This window comes from Paramisgurnus dabryanus, chromosome 18 (genome assembly GCF_030506205.2).
Source record: "Paramisgurnus dabryanus chromosome 18, PD_genome_1.1, whole genome shotgun sequence".
Taxonomy (NCBI): domain Eukaryota; kingdom Metazoa; phylum Chordata; class Actinopteri; order Cypriniformes; family Cobitidae; genus Paramisgurnus; species Paramisgurnus dabryanus.
The window spans coordinates 10976760-11002000 of record NC_133354.1 but is presented as its reverse complement, the minus strand read 5'-3'; the positions used below and the strand labels follow the sequence as shown (position 1 = coordinate 11002000).

Sequence of the window (25241 nt, the reverse complement as noted above, 5' to 3'; positions counted from 1 at the left end):
CAGCCGAAATACGGATTGCCTGAAAAACTCGTCATTGGCAGGGAAGCGTTTTCTCTTAATTGACGAGTTAACGCATCAATAGCAAGGAAAGAGTTCATAGGCCGAAAGCTGTACACTTAAAATCAGTGGGATGCCAGCTTTCACAGGAATTAACCTGATGTTCTGTTGGAGATGTGGTGATGGACTTACCTGAAGAAACGAAACCTGCATCACTCACTCATTCGCACAATGATCTCCTGGAAACAGAAATGGAGAGACAATACTGTTAAAAACATCAGCTGGAAATATTAGCTTCCATATCTAAAATTACCTACATTAATCATAGCTTTTATGCGCAGTTCCAGTCTATTCAGACACACGTGCAAAGCCTCAGTGCTGAGACAGAACATGAGTCATAGTTGCTAATACAGCAAGCGTGGACTTGAGCATCTTGAACACAGCCAATCTCACATTTGTCCATGCCTGGAGGTGGCACAAACAATCTATGTGTGGGCCAGAGTTTTTTTTTTTGAGGGGGGTCAGGGTTGCGAGGATTTGTTGTCTCGTGGGACAAAAAAAGAATAAATTGAAGAATCAAAATAATTACACATTTTAGTAACATTTTAGGAGTTACACTCTTCTTCACATTATTCAAACTTATTTTCTTTAAAATGAATTTCACATGTCTACTGTCTGATATAGCTAGTGTAACCAGTCCTACTCGCACCTGCCCTGAGTGGGACTCGAACCGGTCCAGTCCGGCATGGGAGTCAAATGTTCAAATTAGACTCCAGTTATCCATCACTTTAATCGGGAAAAGTTAAATCACATAAAGGGAGTATCGAACTTCCTCCTCTTTTGACAACCATGCACATGACCCTGTCAAATACCAGACATACAGTCATATATCATACAAGCCATGAGCAAGAGACACTAGACAGACATTTGTCTTTATTCATATGGATACGCTCCAGATTTGGTTTGCGTGGATTAAACACTTAGTTTTTAGACATTTGACGAGGGAGCAAAAATATAATCACAGAGCCAAACACCACCGTGAATTATACTGACCAACAACCAGCGGTGTAATCTCAGTGGTGTCTCTCTGAATAACAGTGATAATCCCGGTGTCAATCTGAAGGGTCAAAGCTTGCTATAATCCAGCCCGTCTGCCCCTTATTAAGCAAGCCCATCCGTGGTCCTGCTCCTCTGAGAACAGGCCAATCAGCTTCCACTGGCGCTTAGCAACCAGTGATATCAAAACATCAGCAGGTCATGCCCAATAATCCATCCTTTGCCTCTCAGGAGAGCTTTCAGTGGATCATCAAGAGCTGCTTACATGAGAACTGCAATAATTACACCACATTTACGGTAATCTCGTAAAACGGCATGATAAAAATGATAAAACTTTTTGTTCACCCAAAATGTTTCACTTGTGTTCAGCTAAAGAAAAAAATGCACACATCTGGGACAAATTTTGAAGGAAAGTATGAGAAAATTTTATATTTAGGTGAACTGTTCTTTTAACCATAGGCCCAACAATTCGTAACCCTATCAGAAGAGACTTGCTGTGACGCATTTTAGGATTGTGACTCACCAGCCGAGAAGCATGGCTCTAAAAATGTTCATCAATATTTCTGGTTTTCAATGAGCAAGACCTCAGAACAAATAAAGGAGATTCTTTGGGCATGTCAAGCTTTTAAAAACAACACACTGGCCTCTTGCCCCCTCTCTCTAGTTCTGTTTTGCCCACATCTATACCCAATGCGGTCAAGATGACCACAATTACTACCTTGTTTTCCAGGGCACAAACCATTTCAACCAACTCAATCTGAGAGCGATGCCACATTTTGAACTGTGGTAGTTCGTTCCGGCATATTTTTCTTACTGATTAATAGTGTTTGGTAAGGCAGGCATTACTACTGCGCATACTTACAGAAGGCAATTTAAACTAACCAAAGTCCCTTTATACTGAAAAAAACCCACGTAATGTCATTGTGATTTTCACATAATTGATTTTCAAATGGATAAATAAAAGACACAAATATCAGAGACACAAACAAATTGCTAAAAAAGTTCACATTTTCGGTTTTCAATGTTTAACTATAGTGCATAAAAACTGGAGCATCATAGCAGCTTGGGGTGTTTTGTAGAGATCAACCGTGTTTGCATATGAATCGGCATCAATAACCGATTGTTGGAACTATTGGTAATCTGCGATAATCACAATCATATTTAACAAACTTTACTGGATTTTACAGATTCTCTCATCTTAGTTTTAGTTTGAGCACTCAGAAGTTATCGTGCATTCGTGACAACCAATTTAACATTTACTGAGATTTGAATAGTATTTTTACATAAGCAAAAAAAAAAAAACAGTAATATTGTAAAATAATACAATTTTAAATAATAGCTTTCTATTTGAATACATTTTGGATACATTATGATGACAAAGCTAAAGTTTCAGAAGCCATAACTCCTGTCAAATCCACATGATCCTACAAGGAGAGGTGGGTTGATACCACTTCTGAGTATCGTCCGATACCGATCCTAGTATTTTCTTTTTTCTTTTATTTATCGGCTTTTAGTCTTGCCCAACCTTCCTGTCAGTATTGGCAAAATGCACAATCGGTCAAGATTGGTTCTTCGCCCATAAGCAACCACCTAGCATCTACCAAGAACACCAGAGCAACTATGCCCAAACCACAGGCAAGCATCACATACATTACTTTTTCCATAAATGTAAAAATATGTTGTAAGTTTCTCATCCTGCATCAGCTCATTTTGAGCTATGAATGGCTGCATGTAAAACTGCATCTTCAGCATTAAGTAGGTTAATGCAAACAGCTGATCATTTCCATACAAAGACGTTACATTTACAGGCACATCCACCTCTGACAATTCAGATAACCAAATCAGATTTGCCAATGCATCTGCAGATTCCATTTTCACAAGCCTGTTATTCAACTACCAACCGCAAACAGTCTAGAAGCTCCTTGTTAAACATAATTTGCTTAAAGTCCCCCTGTAGTCAATTATTTTATCACTTAAAACTCATCTATAAGCATCACAATAGCACAAACATACATACATATATTAGGGGTGTAACAGTTCGTGTATTCGAACCGGACCGTTTCGGTTCAGGGCTTTCGGCACGGTGCGCACGTGCACCGAAAGTATTTTGTGTGCGCCTGTGCGGAACATAATACGTGCGTTTCCGCACGAACATATTAAGTGGCGGAAGTCTCCGCGTTCAGCGCAAGTCTTCTGTCAAACATATAACATAATTCGGCCCGCAGAAAGATTTTTATTTACTTAGTTGTATATCCGTTGGATTATTGATGTAAACGTTTACGTGTCGTATCTAAAAGCGCATGTTAAACGCGTGTCAACGCGCTGCTTTGTTCTTTCAAAAGTGCGTGAGAGGATGCACGTCTTTCGTTGCTACGCATTCATGAGCCGCGCTTTCTGTGACAGCAAGAATAAGGAATGCGTGATCAGATTTTTCATCTGCATATCACGTCAATCATATCATTGTCACAATGCGATCAGCTGGTCGGGACAGAGAAGAGCTGTAACCCGGGCTTACTCAGCTGTTACTCAGCTGCGGAGGGGTTCGTAAGTAAAGTCACAGCTTACATTGATGACACAAGCAAAGATTAGGAGAAACGTGCAAAAGATCAAAGATGGCTATGTATGCAGCTCACTAATCTCAAAATGAGTGTATAATAAGTATATCATCATGTTGCTTGCTATGCAGTTACACATAGAGCAGTAATATTATTTTTATACAGAGATGGTACATAGCCAATTCAATTCTGTGAGTTAAACAATCCAAAATAAATCAAAACAGAAAATTTTTAGTGGCAAAAATGTAGGCTAATAGTTCATAAATGTATTCAGGAATTGAATTTGTTAGTTCAAGGTTTTAGTAGAAAAAGTTTAAGAGAAGGTTAAGATAAGAGTTACCTTCTGTTATAAAATAATGTAAAAAATAACTTTGCAGTAGTATTTTATTTATTATTTTTTCATTTTATATATATTTTATACTTTAATAAAGTGTTTAAAAAAGTGTAAACAAATTGTAAAAAAAAGTTTAAAGTAATAAACAACCTGCAGTTTAATGTTTGCATTTCTCCCTTACTGTACCGAAAATGAACCGAACCGTGGCTTCAAAACCGGGGTTCGCACCGAACCGTGATTTTTGCGTACCGTTACACCCCTAACATATATACATACCAGTAATTTTTATGCCTTAAAACAGTAGTAGTTTTAGTATGAATATGCAAATGAGTTCCCGTCTCTACTCAATCACACAGCTTGGGCCATAGATATGCATATGCAAACAACTGATTTACTTGTTCAACTGTGTTTATGTGATTGGTTACATGTTTGTAACGTAGAAAATAGTCATAGACAGGCCGATATATCGGGCTGATTTTTGCAAGTTTTATATGTATCGGTATCGGACGATATGTGGCTGCAGTTTGTGCAGACAGAATGCTGGAAGCCACAAGCGATTGCAGGTCATGTGACTAAAAACATCCAACCTTTCCATGACAACATCAAAAGCTCGGCCTAACAGCTGATCATAGATGCACAAAGCGGGTTTTTATTTCTCATCTCTATATTTGTAGTAGTAAAGTGCTAGAAATCAATATCCTTTGCTGATAGTTCCTCGTCACTGTGGAGAGTGCAGTTCATGGTTCCATACCGCCCTCACCTGTTTTTACTATTTGTTAAATATAGTTTTTTTAAGTTCATTAAAAATATCTTTTTTAACTTGAGACTTGTAACATTTGGCATCATCGTGTCATTTTTATGATGTAAACTGAGTGATCAAAAGCAGTAGCGGCTCCAAATATCGGCTCAAGAAAATAGGCAGCCTGTATCGGTCATCGGCTAAGGCTGATGAAAAAAATCGGCATCAACATCGGCACAAAAAATATCCATATCGGTCGATCCTAGTAGGAAACCAAGGCAATTTCAAATTGCGAAATGAGACAACCCCAATATTTATGGAGAAAATACTCTGCAATGGTGTTAAATGATGAATTTGCACGTGAGGTCTTTAGGGCCCTATAAAATCTGTTTTACTTTTTCCCAAATTCTGTTTTGTCAGTTTTAATTTTTGGCACGTTCTTCTCCCACACAAAAACAGAATTTTATTCCAAATATGTAAAATCCCACGAAATTCCGCATTAACACTAGATTCTGTGTTAATTTGCCAATTCCGTCAGCGATTCCATGATTGCGGAAATTATAGGGCCCTATGTCTTAAAGCATATTAAAAACACTACATAGACACATAAACAACAATAAAAACTTAGTTTTTTACTTTAAGGCCTGAACATCCACAAGGACCAACATTCTACAAGAGGAGGGCAAATCTGACATTATCTGAGACATTTCTGCTGTTGACCTTAAAAATGTTGTTGGAAAAATGTCTGATAAATAATCCGTGCGGATAGTGAATTAGTTCATCCTTCAGCCACCTTGACTGGTAGGCTATAAATTAATTTCAGACCATGCGTTGGTCTGTATCTGTTCTCATCTCTCTGTCTGGATTTGGCAGGAAAGCTGTAAACCCGAGAGAGCACATTGCTTCCTTCCTTCCGTAGCAGTCTGTCTGATAGCCTGCCAGATCTGTCATTTGGCCCAAAAGCACCACACCCTCACCTAACACATCAAGTTACGCAAAATAGTTTTATTGAAATGTGCCAAGCTATTACATAACTCTACTTCTGTTGAGTTAACAAAAGAAAAAAATGCATAAGTTTGGACCCATTTTTTTTTTTTAAGAAATGATGAGTCAGGACTGTTTATTATATTAAAGCTGTAATGAGGAAACGCCACACCTCTAATATATGACACTCATTATAGGGGGTTTCCTTTGAGACGTGACGTCATTCATAAGTGCACAGATGTGATCCTGCCTGTGAAAACCCAGCTGAAGTCAATTTTACTGTTTTCTACATAAAACCATCCTACGTAATGTAAAGTCATGTCAAAACTGACTAATTGAAATCAACAATGATGTTCTTAATCTAAATTAGATTACGAGACTTTAGCCAGAATTTCACTGACAGGGTCACAAATGATTCGACCTCAGTTCCGCAGCACTACATGAAAACCATAGACTCATTTCTAAGTGACAGTTTGTAGCAGTCTCATCATCTAGCCAAACCAAAACACTGACTTGGGTGTGTCCAAAAAATCTGTAACCTATAGGGAGAGTTACACATCGATTGCATTACACTTTACCTCCTTAGAGGCGAAAGACGCATTTTTCTTAACATGACAATGCATAACCGCAACGGTTACATGCTGCTTTCTTGCACAAATATTTCCTGTTAAAATTTGTTAGGCCACACTTATAAGAAAGGATGTGTTCATTTTTAAGAGATTGTTTTGTGTTATGCATTATGTGTATTTTTTAACACATTATGTTTTGATTTTGTTTTCAAATAAATAAAAGCCACAACACAAGATGTGTTAAAACAACACAAAATGTGTACTTCAGATAATAACACAGAGAAGAGCACCTATCATCCGATTCACGATTTCACATTTCCTTGGTGTCTCCAACGTAAATCTGTTTTCTTGGACTACAACAAACACACGTTTACTTCCTGGGCCTGTTGACGTGGACAAGACCGGCATTATCATAATTCCTCCCGCTTTGAACTCCCAGCCTGTAAGTTAACTCCTGTTGGCATTGCAATGCGAGCGAATCTTTCAAACATGGTAAGGGCGTCACATTTCCGGCTGACGTCAGAGGTTTTCAGGCCAATCACAACGTACAGGTTAGCTGGCCAATCAGGGACACAGTGCTTTTCAGATTGATGAGTTTGGTACAAAATCAGTGCGTTTCAGGAAGACAGGGATATCTGGAGCTACAAAAATGTACAGTATGTGGAAAATAATGTGTTTTTTTTACCATAAACCAGGCGAAAACATTGTATTATACCAAATACACAAAATAACGTTTTTTTTTTGGTAGGGATGCTCCGATCGGTATCGACCGATAACGGCATTAAATGACTCGATCAGTATTCGCTAAATTTGCCAATCTTGTGAACCGATCTTTCGGTTTACTTTTTTCATCATAGGGATCCTGAATGCGGCTGCAATTTAAAATTAAAGTTTTGACCGTTTAAACTTTCTTTTTCCTCACTGCCGATACACATACACATACCGCAGTAAAGACTGCAATTTTTTTTTTATTACTTTTAACAACATAAGCCTTTTTAAAGAGATATTAAATTTCTCTTTGCAAAAGAAAAATTTGTTGTGCTTATTTATTTGATTCTTTATTATTACAATAATATATTACTTGCAGTAATTAGGTCTAACAAAGGCAACATCTGTCTAGAAAATTTTTTATCTAGAAACATTTTTTAACCATTACGGTCATCAAAGAGCTTGCATATCACCTTAAAAAGTTCAGAATCGGTATCGGACGATCACGAAGATAACAAATCGGTATCAGCTGCAAAAATCCTGAATGGAGCATCCCTAAATTTAAATATCTACCTTATATCAGCCAATCGGCCACATTGATTTCTTAATCTCTTCATTGGCATTGGCAACACATATTGGTCAACCACTTTACGTTATGTAACACATGATACATGGGTTGCAATGCAATATGTTGCGGTGCATTGTGCTACTGTAAAAAATAATGGCCATTATATTGAATTAAATTAATAGAATATAATTTTAAGAAAGCTGTCTTTGAGAACATGCCACTATATGGAAACCTTAGCAAAAAAAAATTGTGGCACGCCCCTATGCTAGTATTTCCTGTCACTGTTTAAGTTTAGAGATAAAAAGAATAACTAAACAACTAAACAAGCTAAAACAACTGTCTTGTATATTTTATAATATAAAAAATGCTATTGCATTTTTAAGAATCGGTACCGTATTTCCAAACAAAATATCTTTATATCACATGTATCAATATTTTCTTACATCCCTAGACCCTACTCTTAGCAACTGCATAGCAACACTCAAGAAACTACACATAACTACTGTACAGGCAAGCACAACTACAATTGTTATTAAACAATGTGATAACCTAGTTAAAAATGTCCTTTAACAGCTTGTTGCATGTGCAGCTCCACTATCTTGAAGTGGCCTAAACTGATAACTGTGATGAATTCTTCTGCTCTAAACATACCAGAGGAGTCATTCTGTAAATACAGCTCAACTAACACATACTTATCTGCCCAACGGACTCTCTCTCTCTCAGTCCTAAGCCTGAGGACATCAATAGAAAAGCCACTAGTCACAAGATTGCCATGTTCCTCTTACAGTTCCTTTACAGTATGGGGCAAAACCATCACAAAACAGTACGACTATTCTATCATTGCCAACCTTTTAGGTGGTTAACAGGTGACCCATTCTTTCCATATCCCTTTAGAAACCACCAGTTCAACAAATAAGAAGCTCCAGACAAGGACGGCATTTACTTGAAACACTGAAGTGGGATCAGTTCTGCACTTTTAAGCATGAAAAGTGATGTTATGAGTTCAGGTAAAGGTAGCTGGTCCTAGATCAGAATAGGCCTCTTGATTGTAATGCCGACTGAGAATTAAAGGTGAGGAGAAACAAAAGTACAGTAATATTTTACCTCACAATACTGTGAGAAAGTAACGTGTGAGAGTATTGTTACAGTATTACAGTAAAATATCATATAGTAAAAGTGCGCACACCAAAGCATTAAAAGAATTTAAAAAATTGATACTTTCAATTTCAGAGTGTGGCACTTCAAACATGCAGGGTCTTCATCAAATGCATCACATGCTTTTGGAGCATTGGTGTGCCGACTTTATGTATAGTTTTATTATATGATATTTTACTGTATTACTGCAACAATACTCTCTCACACACAGAAAATATAAGTTACATAATTATTGAAATTACATTAAAATCAATCCTCATTTTACACCTAAAGAATTTAAATCATAAAAATATATTTCAAGTCCAATACAGAGAAAGAGACAATAAAATATTGGAATATCAGTTTTAAAGGGGCATTCGGTCGATCTGGCGGTACCACTTTTAGCATAGCTTAGCATAATCCATTGAATCTGATTAGACCATTAGCATCGCAGTGAAAAATAACTAAAGGGTTTCAATATTTTTCATATTTAAAGTCGGTCTGAGTACATGGTGTAACTACAGAAGAGTCAAGTTTTATATAGGAACAAAAATGTCAAAACTCTTTCGTTATTTTTGAACGCGATGCTAATGGTCTAATTAGATTTAATGGATTATGCTAAGCTATGCTAAAAGTGGTACCGCCAGACCCAAAGATCGGCTGAATTGATTCCAAAACAGTAAAAATCAAATGTTTAACTCTAGGGGAGCAGGAAAATAAGCATATTTGCAAAAAACGTGGAGTGTCCCTTTAAAAAAAAAAAACATAAATATTAATAATAATTTGTATTGCCAGATGCCTGATGATTTCCACTCCTACTGAAAACATGACAGCGAAGGACTTTTTTGCAGCCGGAGAGCATTTCCTAAGGAGATATAATGGGTATCTGTCTGTCCCCATTCACGGTTTATTAATACTCCGGTCTGCACCCTGGAGGAGTGTGTAGTGTGACACAGATATTCTCAATGTTCTCTTCATCTCTTGAACTGGGACAGCTTAGCGGACAAGCAAGTTGATCCTGCAGACGTTGCTGTCATAAAAAGACCTCGATGCCATTCTTGAAACTTCCTGTGTGCCGCTTCCAGTAACAAGAGCTCAAATGATCCCTCATGTTACTCGATTACAAAATAGCTGAGGGATAATTTTCATTCTGTAGTGCTGCTTAACTCTAAATGCGAAACGGAACATCAGAAGATAAGGAAACTTGTTGAAGAGGAAGAGCGAGTTGTTAGTTTAATGTTGAGATTAAAAGGCTATAAATAATGTAATGGTTTTTAAGGCTTATTAAATTGTAAGCCTATAGATTCTGTATATTTTTTTAGATTAATTAGTGGTCCACATAATCAATATCTGACATTTTTTCATGGCGACATGATTAGTTTGGATTCGATCTGGATTCAGAATTTAAAAATTGGATCCAGAGTCACATCTGGAATCTACGGACTGCAATCCATTTCTCCTAATTCTAACCTCTAAAACAACCACAATATGTCCTTAAGAATTATGTGTAAAGTAATGAAACGAGAGTAAAAGAATAACTTTAACCAACCCCGGGGGAACGGTGTGGTGTATTGCCTACAGTCTTCTGTCAGGGTTTCCTAAAGAATGCTCTGGTCTAGCCACATCAGATACAGACTTCAGGAAGTGGCAGAGATGAGGTCAGTATTAAGCACACATTCAGACCGAACCACACAAAGTGGACATCCAAAGGAAAGCTAACATAAGGACATACCATATGTAACACTAAAATAAAAACAGGGACACTTCCCTATAAAACTGATTCATGAATGACCGATTTATTTTGCTTATCTTTAATTCCATGAGTCTTACAAAGATTCCCAGAATCCTTTACTAATATAAATGGACATGCATTCTGTTTGGGTCCTCCCAAAACTGTCCCCACCCAACTGATACACTGGCTAAGACGCCCAGACATCTGCAATTCTCTAAAGTGCATTATTTTTACATAAAATGTGGTTTACTTACATTTATTTACGTTTTCATACACACTTAAATGTATAATATCAATGTGTTGACAGGACTAAAACGTCTATTATTTACGTATTAAAAGCTTTACAGGCAAATTTGTATGCATTCCCAATGATACATATTAAAGTTGCAGGCATTTGGCGTTTTATACTCATTAATTATGTTTTCAGTCATGTTTTATGACTTATTTAAGACAGATTACTCATTCACCTAATGAAATGTTCATGACTTGCAGAGAATTAAACAATAGTATACTTTAAAATGAATAATATTTATGTAATCATTTAACCATTTTGTAATATTTATTCTGTTTGCCGTGACACACAAGGTGTTTTCTCCTATGCAGTCTTCTCAACCAAAACATAACATAAATTCACAAAAGATGTTAATTTTATCAATTTGCTGTAATCCACATCTTTAAAATTCATATGATTGGGAGGAACATATCCTAATTCAGCCCTTTATCCAGCGATTTTGATCCCAGTTCTTATCAGTGACCATAAACGTCAAATCTGGAATTCATTATGAATTCAAATATTGTGCCTCAGGAAGCTTTACGACAAATTTTACAGCAGATATATCTTTCTTTATTTATTCTTCAAGCCATTCCAGCATCTATGGCTATATTTAAAGGTATAGTTAGGCCAAAAATTATATTAAACCGATGATTTACTCACCCCGAAGCCGTCCGAGATGCATATGTTCATCATTTTTCAGACGAACACATTTTTTAAGTTATTTTAGAAAATGTTTAAGATGTTTCAGTTAATCAAATGTAAAGTTACGGGGTCCACGTCCTTCAAGTCCAAAAATTGTGCATTCATCCTTCACAAAATAAATCCTAACGGGTCCACGATGATAAACAAAGGCCTTCTGCAGGTAATCCTCGCCGTTTTGTTGTAGAAAAACTTTATAAACTAAAATAACTAGCTTCCGATAATGCCACCATATTAGTCACGTCAAGATGAGAGCGTAAACAGTTTATGGAGGTTTCTCTGCTGCTGCTCTGTGCCCCTGCCCTTCGCATTTGTCATACGTCACTAAGAAAATGTCCCACGCTGACACAGGGAGAACATGCAAACTCCACACAGAAAGCCACCTGACCTAGCCGGGACTCGGACCTTCTTGCTGTGAGGCAACAGTGCTACCCACTGAGCCACTGTGCTGCCTCGGCAGAGATATAAAACGTTCAATGGCTCTTGCGTGCTACGTCACAGATATACAACATTGCCGTCTTTCAGTTGATGTACTTTTCAAATTTAAAATGCAACACCTTGACAGAGGGAAGCAATATTAACATTTTTGTGAATCAATAACTTTTTTAATACTTCTCTGTAATGCATGTACTCCAGAAAGGACCGCAGCTGCAGCACTTTGTCTTTTTAACTACTTTTGAAATTTTGCATAGTGTCAACTGAGTGGCGCATCTAGTTAACCACATGCATTGAGATTCTGAGTTCCTGGGTTCGAATCCCACCTGAGTCATGACGTTTGGGGGATTGTTGCATGTGATAGTACAAATATCAATAAAAAAAACTTTGAAACGAAATTTTGCAATAAAAACGTTATTGTGACTACACTTGTCTGTCTGTTATGCTTTTTATTTCTAACAGTACATGATTTTAATAAACTGTTTTGGGTGTGTTTAAGGATAGAACTGTTATAGCACCTTAAAATATCTTTAAAATTATATATTGTTACAGTTGTTACTAAAATTTCCTAGACATTTGTGTCCATTACGTTGCGTAATATAAAAATAATACATTACATATTTTAATGGTTTTTTTTTTAAAGGTCTAGGTTTCAGGTAAGGTGTGGGGTAGAAAAAATGGTTAAAGTGAAATTATACAGCAATATCTTTATGGTATTAAAGTAAAGTATTAATACAGTGAGACCAGGCTGGATAAGCGCAGATGACAAATTACTAAGAAATTAAATAAAACTGAATACAGTAATCCAGTGTTAGGAACATCATGAGATCGCTTAAGAGAAATGCAGTGTTAAGTGCAATCTTGCTGATAGTGACATACACAACACAAAACCATGCAAACAGTCATGGAAGGTAATCAGACAATGCATTTGCATTCATGTCACATTTCCTTCATTTGACTTAGCGTTTATTTATAATAGTTAGCCAACAGTCTCACAGTCTGCACAGCCCTTCTCCAACCCCTTCATTGTCTTTGTCAGATCTGTGTCAGGATGTTAACAAAATAATACACATACATAATAATAGCGTATTGCCCGAAGCAATAACTGCACCACAAAACCCAAACAGGTATTGCATAAGCTGAAATGCTAACCAGCTATCCACCTAGATACAAGCCCAGCTGCCTAACTACACGGCCAAATGATGTTTATAGGATAATCGTCTCAAAATGTAAACCTTGAACAACTGGGTGTCTCTTCAAGTTGCTCTGGTTTTCAAAGGTCTATTTCATAACCTCAAAGCTCCCAAAGAGAAGCAATAACAGGTCTAGACAGGACAAGCTGATAAGATAACCGACAAAGGGTTGAGACCAGACATTAAAAAAAAATCTAATTCAGGATTAAAATAAATACAGAGAGAACATATCTTATAGATACTAAGAATTAATAGCCGCTTTAGGGGGTTAGGAAAAGAACAGGATTTCAGAGCTGGTCTTTGGCCACAAATGCATGATTTCCTTTGGCACATCTGAAGCATATAAATTGGATATATAGGCCTATTAAATTTATTCATATAATAATTGTTTAACAACGTATTCTAGTATGGCATCACCTCACGGTTTAAACAGACATTGTGTGAGCTATCCTGATATTAATATCGGAAGTAAACTCTAAATGATAATGGAGGTGCTTTCTGCCCTTTAAAATGTGAATAATGCTGATAGTCGTATAGATCAATTTACAGTTCTGCTTACACAAATTGATCTTCTAGGTTTTGTTCTCTCTCGTTATTCAACACACCACCATTCATAAAACCTCCAGTGAATGAGACTTAAAGCCTGTGAGTGACTGGATTTTCAATTCAGTATTCTCCAGCACTGCAGAGCTGCGACGGAGCATAACCTCCCTTTAAATATGAGTGTGTTTGTATGGCAGCTTTTACCCAATATGCAGGGGACAAACGAAAAAGCCCCCTCCCCTCACATGCACAGCTCACTTTTAAAAACATGTAGCGACAAAGCGCTGATCAATACGTTCACTTTCAGCTCGCCGTCACGAGAACGCACTGGATTCCTATTGTCTTCCCATTCGTTATTGTTAAAGTGTTACAATGTTAAGAATGTAACTAGGCCATTTTGTTACAGTGTATCCGTACTGGATATGTCCCAAAAGAAATTATTATTATTGTTGCAATGTATCCAAAAAGAAATTATAAATATGGGGACAAATTGTCCAGACTATAACTACAAATACTGTTACAAAGTATCCAGTCAACAACTATTTATATTGCTACAATGTGTCCGGTCCAGAACTAGTATTAATATTGTTATAATGTATCTGAAAAGAAATCCTTAAGTTTAAAACCATTACTTTTGCTCAAATGTATCTAAACGGTGATGGCCAATATCGATACAATGTGTCCAGTATTGAATCTCAACTATTACTACAATGTATCCAGTCAGAAATCGCGCCTGCGTTCTGACTTACAATTCTGCCCGACTTCCAATAAAAGCAATGCGTGTCTCTCTTCCTCTCCCCCTCCTTTTTCTCGGCAGGACCCCCCTCCCCATTTTCCCTCCTTGCCTCCCAGCTAGTAGTTGAGCAAATGTTCTCGTTGCTTAAAACATTATTGGGTGCGTTCCCAAGACATCCCTGTACACTGCGTAAATCTTACATAAAATGGCTCTAGGTTTCGGATGTAACAGTAAAAGCTTTGCTTTCTTTGGCCCACTGATGTGACAAAACCTGCGAGTGCTTATCCGAGTGACATAAGGGATAAACTGAGGAAAGAACATAAGTTTGAACAGTTAAAATATTGAAAGAAACAGACATGTAACTCACCTCGACACCCCCGTCACGTACTATGCAGCTTGATGCTCCAGAAAAGTGCGATTGTTTTCCACTTCCCCGGCCCCTGTCTCCACACCCAAGGAACCGAGAGTGTGTTCGGGGTGGGGGGCCTGGGTGATAGGAATGGTCTCGGACAGACAGCCAATTTGGAGAGGGCAGCGGGACGAAGAGCTTACTGGTATCCAAAACGCATGTCTGAAGAAACCGTAAAAGTGCAAGGCAGTTTTATCATAGATCCTCCTATGCAAAAACGTGTATTCCTGGCGTCTCCGCGGCACAGGGAAGCACTATCCCACGATTTGTTCGCTGTATCCGGGCGCGTCGGTTGCCTCCTAATCCGCCATGTTGTGCCCCTGCGCCTGGAATGGGAAGCAGCGGATTCCCAGGCCAGGCCCCTCCTCTCCTCTTCCCACGCAGAAACTATTGGATACGCCGCGACATCTGGCGGACGACTTATGACTTCCAGCATATTGGAATGTATAAGACGAGTTATTTGGTACAAAGTGCCCCCAGCGGCGTGAAAGAGAAGACATCGTTTCTCAATTGGAAGGCTGCAGCCTCCGGAGGTCGCATATGCAGGCTGCATACGTCATCAAGTCTGGTTTATTTCAGTTAACTGAGCAAGTCTTATATGTAAGTCAATATCACATCAATTTACAATTAACTAAGAATAATAGTCAACTTTATAATTGTTTATTTTATAATGGTTAATATTCTGAAATAAGACGGTATGACGTATGCAGCCTGCAAATGCGACCTCCTAAGGCTGCAGCCTTCCGCGTGGATTTACCTTTTAACTAAAATACCCATCAATTGTCGACAATAATATTTGAAACACCACAACACAATTTCTAGCCAATGAAATGGTAGTCTGGAAAATAATAGAACGATGAATATTGTTATTTTTTTATTATTGTTATTATTTTTTATTTGTTATTGTTATTAGACCAAAAATATCAAATTTAAGTGATTTTGTGCATAAAACAAGCAAAAAAATCTGCCAATGGAATAAGCAAAACATTTTTGAACATTTTTCTTGAATCAAGAAAAAAAATCAAGAAAAAAATGCTTACCCCATTGGCAGATTTTTTTGCTTGTTTTATGCACAAAATCACTTAAATTTTACATATTTTTGAGGTCGTATTGCTCATCAAGAAAAATAATTTTAATTTAAGAATTTTAAAATATTTTTACTGAAAACAAGACAAAAATACTAAGAATTTTGTTATCTTGAAAATAATTTTTTGCAGTGTATGGTATCATTACAATGCATGTAATATACTTAAACTAAAATATACATTAAGACTGATCTTAAATAACATATTTATTTACCTGTTTTATTGAAGAAAGACAACACACTTGCCAGTATATTATGTAATAATATTTTATTAATGAACAAAAAGCAAATGCATGTAGTTAATAAATAGCTGAATAAATACATTTAAACTAAAGCAGCATCAGAGTACTACAGTATTGAATAATAGAGACTATTGTTGGCCATAGGTGTAACTCTTGTGCTCCGTTTTAGACTATATGTGTGTGTAGAGTGTACAATCTACTGTAGCAAGGCCTGCACTAGGAATTTATGAAATGTTTAACCATGAGACTTTGAGAATACATTGAAACTAGACAAATACTACTGTACACTACTGTGCTTAAGATGGTATTTGTGGAGCGTGGAATGTTGGGATCTGGTTTAAACAACCAGATTAGCGATGACAGCACTGGTAAACTCTTCGCTTGATGCATAGCCTCCCAGATCTGACGTGCGTACCTGTATCAAAGAAAGCATATAATACAAAATACAATATAAAAGTTTTTGCATAAAAGACTAAATTTTCTAACACATGATTCAAGACATTCAGCCTACACTTAAAACCAAGGAAAAATCCTTGATGTTCCGAGTCTTCTGAGATCATTAATACATACTGTATGAGTAATACATTGTAGCCAAATCAACACCACTCTTGAATCCATTTGGTTTCACATATTTATTTTTTGACACTAGAAAATTCAAATTTGACAAAACATTGGTCAACTCAGTTAAGGCATGAAGAGAAACAATTTGTGCGCAATTTCCCTGTCGAGTGTCTAAAAGGTAATACTGCAGGAACTGAGATTAGAAAATACAAAGGCAACATGTCAACTACAGTTCACATGTTGAATAATTACTGCAATGATTGAGGTAAGATTAAAACGCCCGAGAGGCAAACAGATATTTGCATTTGTATTGATTCAACAATTTCTTTTATCATACTTTCTCTTAACGCTGTCAGTCAGCCAGCCACGACGCAAAATAGACTTCCTGTCCATTTGACGCCAGAACATTTGCACCATGAAATGAAAACCAATGATTGCCCATCGGATTTATAACAGCAGTTATGTTTGAAGTTCTAACAAAGGAAAACCACCCAACTGCTGGCATGTCTAAAAGCTTGCTAAAAGGCCTTTAAAATAATCACACATTTAATTTCATTGAATTCCTGGAATCAAGTTAAAGAGGACCAGCCCTAAACCGAGGTCATAGGAAAGCAGGAATTTATGAGAGTCAAAAAGGAACTACAAAATGCACAAAAACCAAGCAGCTTAGAATTGAAAACTAAAATAAAACAAAACAAAAAGGAGTGAACAAAACATAGCAGTGCAGTGTAACATTTCAGGCAAAACTATGGGGGAAACAAATACCTTGAAAACAGCAATGAAAATAACGAATATACATGGATGTAATGAATAAGAAAGATCTCAACCAGCTCGACCCTTCACTAAGCTCCGCCCGATTTACTACGGTTGCTTGCACAGACAAGCTTTAAAGAATTTTGCAAAGGAAAAAAGGTTTCGTATTGATAAAATGTGCTTACGGTGCAGTTAAACTCATGCATTTTTGGACTAGAACTGAATAAAGCATTGCAAGTCATTTTGATCTGAAATATATAAGCGTGTAATAATCACTTTTGCTACATGTTTAGTTAGGAATAAGTGCAGACAAATGTTTCCACTGCAAATTCAAAACATCTATACACTAAAGTTTAATTGACAAACTTAACAAATGCTGGTCTAATAATTTGCTTAACAAGTTGTTAAGGTCTGATTGGTCGATATAAGTCAGGTGGTGCTAAGTGAAGGGTAAAACAAAGCAAAGGGCAAACAGAAAAAAAAACAAGTTTATAAAGTAAAAGGCATAGGCAGATATAGGATCTATCCATTTTAAAATTAGCTTTGCACATTTTAAGAAAAGCAGTGAGGGGTAAAGGGTGATCCAGGTAAGACATGGGGTAGGGTAAACATCCTTAAACAATCCGATGGCGCAGGTTGCCCACAACCGCTTGGACAAAATCACTAGTGGTGCTGTAACTCCCCATGTCTCGCGTCCTCACCTGGGACACACAGACACACACACACAGTGTCACATACACCCAAGAGCGGGGTGTGACGGCAGAGAAGGGAAAAGGTGAAGACCACTTTGACATATATGGAAAAAAGCAAAAAGCAGAGTCTCTCTATCAATTCACCCTTAAAGAGAGAAATTTAGAAAAGCTTTAGAGGGCTAAAGTTAAAGCTGAATTTCTTTAACTTTAGGGACGCCTGGGTCTGTGTATTGAATTTATGATGCTGGATTTTAGTCAATGCTTATTAGGTTGAAAATCATTTATATGCTAATATATTTCTTAAAAAGCCTTCTTCTTTCTGGAAAGTGTATTTGATGCCTGAACGTAAATATTTTAAATTAGCAATAACTAAATGATTTACAAAATACACGCTTTTGAATTTTAATATGCCCCCTTTTAACTATTTGTACCAGCAGAAAATAGGCCAGCACACGAAAGAAAATTATGCTTTTTATACTACAGTACTTTATGGGGTCTGTAGATGAGATGACGGTAAGAAGCAATGAAAAAAGCAAGTAGAGTTAAAAATAAAATCACTAAAACAGCTGAACCTAAACGAACCAAACTAGCCAAAATCCCCACATAAAACTGTAAAACTATCTGGAATGCATAAGCCAAACACTTTTGGCAATAAAAGAGGCATACTGCTGTGTTGTGGTTTAGGGTTATTGTGTTTAAAGCCAGCTGCCAGCCCAAACCCACCTTGTATTACAACCAAACAAAATGGCACAAAAAGTTATAATGCTGTATCAATGTATCGATACGATACATCAGCTTATTATACTACATCTTGTTTTCTACATACATAGCACACAAATACAATTAGGATACATACATTCAAGTTCTTAAATTCACAAAATGTGTTTCAGCCACAAAAACATCAATGTCTTACCTTGCCCTGCTTAATGACTTTCCTGACAGCCTCAGACACCATGTTTGAATGATACTCGAGGCTAAAACACAAACAGCACACAACATCAACACAAAAGACTTATCAGTCATTTCACATATGAGCTTTAATGCTATATTAAGACTGCAGTCAAACATTATAAAACTTCCTGAATTAGCAATGTACATCCGGTTTCATTTTTCCAATCATTTAACAGTAATGGGAAAACTAAAGCAACCTATCGGGTAAAAAAAAGTATCGGGCAAAAAGTATCGGGTACTACGTACTGTACCCAATGGAAAAGCTCCCAAAAGTAAGCTGACCCGACCCAAACTAAACTAAACCGTGGGGTACTATGCAATGGAAAAGCACCATTACATAAACATCATACAGGGTTCCCACACCTTAGTTAACTTTAAATTCAAGGACCTTTCAAGGACTTACCAGGTGCAATACCTTCAAATTCAAGGACTAAATTTGGAGACACATTTAAAGTGAGAGCAAAGTTACATTGTGTAACCTTCTAAGATACATTGTTACAGTTACCTTTTGAGGAACTCGAGCTGCGTCACTGCGGTGACACTTTGGGGACGCCTACAGGGGTAAGTGTGTCTGAATGTGTGTATCAAATTCAACCAATGGTGAGGCTTAACGACAAAGACAGGGTGACGCGGGAGCCAGGAAGTATATCGCTATCTGAATTATAGCCAAAGACGGCATTACAGGGACACAGGAAGTATGGCAAGGGAGACGCAGTGCCTCGTTCCCTTCTCACAACAGATACATACATAACCCGAGACGTTTTCATGTGTCAAACACAATTATGCAAAAAAGCATTTTTGTATGAATCAACTAGGGGTGACCCCGAATAGTCGAAGATTCGATGCATCGATAGGAGAAGCCTGATTCGACTACCAATCTCATAGTCGAATCGTCGCAGATGGGTTATGAAATGAGGATCATTCAATTTTGGCCGTATGGGTGCACACATTATCTGATTTCACATATAACAGCTTTCTCACAATATATTAATATACTGCATATTATGATAATGCTGCAAATAATATGTGAAGTAGCAGCTTTCAATAAATATTTTTTAAATGCGTTAATAAATCCAACAACCCCTGTGACCGGGCTTCACGTCCATAAGAGGTCTCTATGTTAATAAAGCCTTGCCTCTTTGTTTCTACATTTAAAAGACAAAGCTGGCAAATTAAACTATGACTTTCGTTCTTTTATTAATTTCTATATTTTATTTTATTTATAAATCACTTTGGGTTATCTGATTTAACTATTTGGCTTGTGTTTTGTTTCCGTGCACTTGAGGCATTTTGCATATTTGTTCTTCACTTTGTTACTTCTGACCTTATTTTATTAAAAAATTGTATTTATTATAAACGTAAATTCCGATCTAATTTAAGTATGTAAATTTTGGATAGCTTTTCGTTGTATCGATGTTGCGCTATTGCGTGCTGGCCATGCTTGCGCATGTAATTTAGCCGAACGGGCTAGGTGCTCTGCATGCGTCTTATATTTAGGAGTTCATCAAACTAAACATTAAAAAACGGATGTTTTTCGACGAGTATAAGTTTTTAAAATATATTTAAAACAGAGTGGTTATATTGTCTATCTTAAAGTTACACTACAAAACAGGTAAGCCGTTTTTTTATTTCGGTGATGAAACGGAAATTAGTATCTGCACCGAACCTATTTCTGCCTGACACGAATGTCTTTCTTGTGATTTAATATTATGGTCAGTCGGTGTTCACTTTCAAATGATAGCAAAGAGATTCCTAAAATTAATAATATCATCCGGTCTTTCTGTATCTAAAGTGAATACAGAGATTATCATAGTCAAAGCAAGCAAGCAGGTATTTCTGTGCTAAATAATAACGCGTAGTGTCTATAAAATCATTAATTTCAGTGTTCTTCTTGTTATAAATTAAAGTTTAATGAATTGTATATAAAGATTAGTTTTTATCATTTACAGTCACAATCACAAATTATTTGTCATTTCTCATTTGTCGGGTTTTTTTTGTCATGACTGCTTTGACGCGCTATCTCCAAATTAAATAAAACACTTAATTGTAGCCGGAGTTTCCAAGGCAGGATCACATTTGTTATTTTTTAGGTTTAGTTATCAAATGTATTTTTGTGTGATGTTCTGTAGATCGTGGCTTTAAAATGTTATGAGGAATAATTAAACAAATGTTGTAAAAAAATATATATATAAATGCATCCTCAGTTTTGTCTTCGTTTATTACTTGAAAGACAGTTTTGGTCACTGTATCAGACAGTTGTTTATGTGTGCTGCTTGTGAAAGAAAATAAAAGTTACCAATTTGTACCTGGTCTGGCCCCCTCCCAACCCATGCACACAAACATAGATGATTCGACTATCGGTCGACTATGGAAAGATTCGAAAATTCTGATTCGAATATGTAAATCCTTAGTCGAGGACACCCCTAGAATCAACATTCGCATACAGAAGATATAAGCATTTAAAGCGAACAGTTTAGCACATGTGCTTAAAAAGTCTAAAATTTCTATGATTTTATCCTACACTACACATGGAATAATATAGATTTTTTTCCAAAAAACTTCTTGCATAAAATAGATTCAAGCACTTTCAATGACCTGTATCTATGTATGTATAGTTTTAAAAACTTCCCAGGACCTTGAATTTTTTCCCCCAGATTCACAAACTTTCAAGGATTTTAAGGACCAATAGGGACCCTGATCATACATATTACAAGATCAAAAACTCACTTGAGGTGTCTCAACATGTTGGATGCACTGAGAAGCATAGCAGTAGGGTTAGCAATATTCCTGCCGACAGCTTGAGCAAAGGGATGTCTGGCGCCCTGAAATTAACCATAGGTATAGAAGAATAAGTACAAAGTCACAAAACATGTCAGAAGAGACAACTTTTTGAATATAATTAAGACACCAACTGTTTCAAACACAGCATATTCAGCGCTGTAACTCTCTCCTGGAACTACACCGGCCCCGCCCACAAGCCCAGCCGCCAGGTTATCAATGATGTTCCCATAGAGATTAGGCATCACCAGCACATCAAACTGGTACGGATTCTGCACAAGCTGTGGATCACAGAAAAAAAATGCATATTACAATCACAGGTCATTTCACTCTCACAATATTAAAATAGAAACTGTACCTGCATACAGCAGTTGTCAATGATGATGGTTTCGTATTTGATCTTGGGGTAAAGTTCGGCCACTTCTGCGCAACACTGCAGAAAAAGCCCATCCCCGAGTTTCCTGTGGGGATACGCCAAGGTGGGTCAGTTTAAGTGTTTACATTTTAATCATGTAAAGTGCTGCGTTCCAGTCACTCAACAAATAAAGCATGAGGCTAGCAACACCAAGATCATAGGTTCGATTACTCGGGAAAGCAGTGTTGATAAAATATTTGAGCTTGATTGCTTTGTATAAAAGCACCTGACAAATGCATAAATGTAATCAATGCTTTACACTTACATGATGTTTGCCTTGTGTACAGCCGTCACCTTGCTTCTGCCTTTTTTGGTGGCATAGTCAAATGCAAATTTAGCAATCCGACGGGATTTCTCTCTGGTGATGATCTTCAGACACTCAACCACACCTGTAACGCTCTGCAAACAGTTAAGAATAGCAAAAACAGTCATTTTTTCTTAACGCCATTTAAGCATCTATGGGTACATTCATGGTGAGAACCGGGTAATCTATATACAATTTAATCCACAAAAGTTAGGGGAAGGGCAATTTGACATCTCCGATTCACCTAAACTGCATGTCTTTGGACTGTGGGAGGAAATCAGAGTACCTGGAGTAAACCCACACTGACACAGAAATAACATGCAAATCCCACAGAGAAAAATCTCATGATCCAGTGGGGGCTCAAACGGGTTACAGTAATTTGTTAAGAATGATGTGGAAATTTAACAACATAATTTAACCATTAGTTGGTGGTAGGACTGCACAATATTTGGGAGGATAACTTGCTACAAATGCGAAATAATAATGCTTTAACGCATTTAATTTTCTAGAAAATAAATTTTCAATTTAACAAAGTAAACAAAATTATTATGCATTTTGCAGCATGCACATTTGTAATACTGTGTTTATTTCTGCATATCTGACATTCAAAGTTGGTGTGATATCAGAACTAGTCAGTTAAGGATTACAGGTATAATAAAGCAGGTTTCCAGTATAGTCCACTTCTTGACACCGGCAGTCACACAAGACATGTTTTTGTGTGCACAAAAGCAGGTAAAAAAAGAGAATAGAACACAATACAAGAACAAGATCATTTACATGCACACAAAAATGCTCACAGTTCAATTGCCTTAAAATTGACAGGTGAAGACAGAATTTGTTAAACAAGCTGCTCGTACCTCGTGCTCCAGAGAGCTATATTCTCCCTCTGTTTGCTCACGGATGATAACCAGGTCCAAGTTATTGTGTCGGGTGATGTACCCCGGGAGGCTGTTTACATGGACCACATTGGCAAACAAGTCCAGCTTTCTCCTGTAACATAAGCAAACAATCATTCCAAATACAAGCAGGTGAGGCATTCATAACACAAAGCAGTCAAATTTAAATATATTGGTGACCATAAAAGTACCTCAGTCGCATCTCATAAGATGCCAGCTCACCCTTGTACTCCATGGGAGTGTGAATTTTCCCTACGCAAAGAATTAAACGAATATAAATCTTGTCAGATATGACTATAATCTCCTAGTTGTGACTCTTTTATTGACTGCCTGTTTATCAAAATCGATTTTTGTATGTAAAAATACCCTTGATGGCGACTCGGTTGTTCTTCATTGAGGACAAGACCTCTTCCAGTTTCTCCTCGCTGGCCATGTTCTGCACCTCGCTTAGATGAAACTCTTCAAACTCCACAGGAACATCTGCTGCCTAGAGGGAAGGTGAAAAGGGCAACAGGATTGAGGTTAAATAGGCACTGATTTCAAACCAGAAAAATTGTAAGATGTAACCATGCACACAAACATGTTTAAGAGAATCAGTACCTTGAAAACCTCTTTGACAGCAGTCATAAGTTCTGGTCCGACTCCATCTCCCGGGAGCATGGTGACTTTGAAAGTGCTGTCAGCACGTGCTGGCGGGGTCTCTGAAACATTCTGGCTACCGGTCAAACTCAGAGACCGAGCACACAGTGGCTGCAGCCGGGCACCGCTTAGACCCTGAGGGATAAAACATCATCACATGATATCATAACTAAGGGACATTAGACAGATCAGATTCGTTATTCCGTAGTGTATGTTATCAGAAATGTGATAAAAGAAAGTGTCAAATAATACTTCTGCAAGATGTCATCTTATGTTTCACTACGTATTGAACTGTAAGTTACTATGCCATGTGTTTGGTCTGAGCTTACTACACGCTCACCAGACATATTAAGAAAACATGTTTTCAGTTCGTTTTAATATTTAAGCTCGTTACATTGACATGAGGAAATTCAATCTTTTTGTCAACTTTAGCCCTGTTGTTTAACACTCACCTTGGCCAATGTTATAATGCTTCCTCTCAACGCAGCCGCCATCATAACCAAACTAGAGGCAGAAGGTCGCGCATGCGCAGCAGTAGTCTTCCTCCCACCTCAAACGAGACCCATAATAACCAGCGCGCATGATTCTCTACTACTACACTAACGTCAAGCCTTTAAATTTAGCAAATAAACAAAACAATGAGCCTAATAAATATTTACTTCAAAAGGTTTAATATCTTATATATTAATTTGTAACATATTATTTTGCCAAATTTTACTTTGTAATACTAAACGCTTCTGGGACCGCTTTTTTAAAAAACTGATTTCATTTGTATATTAGGTACAAATCCCTTAAATTATATTTATTTGTGCGAGGTTGAGTTGGCCGCCAATGGATTTTAATATTAATTTATTACATATTTTACATATTGGCTTCTTTTATGTATGTTAACATTTTTAACAATGATTAAACATAACAAGTAAAATTAAATAAAAGTAAAAAGTTTTGAGTAGACTATATCAAAAAAGTAGCACTCCATATTGTTTTATCCATTGTGGTGAAGGGTACCCTTTTTACAGGTAGCTCACAAAAAGGTTGGAGACCCCTAGCCTACCGCTTTCGGGTGGCTTTAGCTTTCATGTTTGGCGCCCCCTTGTGGAAGACTCAGTGCAATAACAATTTGCTAGTAATATGATACATAGTTTAGCATTGAATCAAAGGCAACAACTACCATTCCCAATTTATAAAATAAACGAAAAGGAAAATCAGAAAAAACTATTAAAAAAATGAGTGTCCCAACATTTCTAGGAACAGTGTGTAG

General features: G+C 37.1%; 2 protein-coding genes across 3 annotated transcripts in view; both read right to left on the bottom strand.

Annotated features, from left to right (window-relative positions):
* ptpra (protein tyrosine phosphatase receptor type A) overlaps window positions 1-15005 on the bottom strand; it is a 34847-nt gene extending 19842 nt beyond the window's left edge. Inside the window, exons 1-2 of the mRNA XM_065244154.1 lie at window positions 14624-15005; window positions 190-236 (exon numbers count right to left, since the gene is read on the bottom strand). Of these exons, the coding sequence (XP_065100226.1) occupies window positions 190-210 (21 nt within the window). The 5' untranslated portion in view covers window positions 211-236; window positions 14624-15005. The remainder of the gene's footprint in view (window positions 1-189; window positions 237-14623) is intronic.
* Window positions 15006-15998: 993 nt separating this feature from the next.
* Window positions 15999-24586, bottom strand: idh3b (isocitrate dehydrogenase (NAD(+)) 3 non-catalytic subunit beta). 2 transcript variants are annotated; one of them, XM_065244153.1, is made up of 11 exons: window positions 24433-24586; window positions 23942-24115; window positions 23708-23828; window positions 23533-23593; window positions 23303-23435; window positions 22407-22540; window positions 22085-22187; window positions 21861-22007; window positions 21676-21770; window positions 18911-18971; window positions 15999-16406 (listed from the first exon to the last, which is right to left on the bottom strand). In XM_065244153.1, exons 1-11 carry the CDS (start codon window positions 24475-24477, stop codon window positions 16329-16331), a joined length of 1152 nt encoding a protein of 383 aa, XP_065100225.1. In that variant the 5' UTR covers window positions 24478-24586; the 3' UTR covers window positions 15999-16328. The 2 variants fall into 2 exon arrangements, with proteins under 2 accessions (XP_065100225.1, XP_065100224.1); XM_065244152.1 differs by lacking the exon at window positions 15999-16406 and adding an exon at window positions 16605-18006.
* Between the last annotated feature and the right edge of the window lie 655 nt (window positions 24587-25241).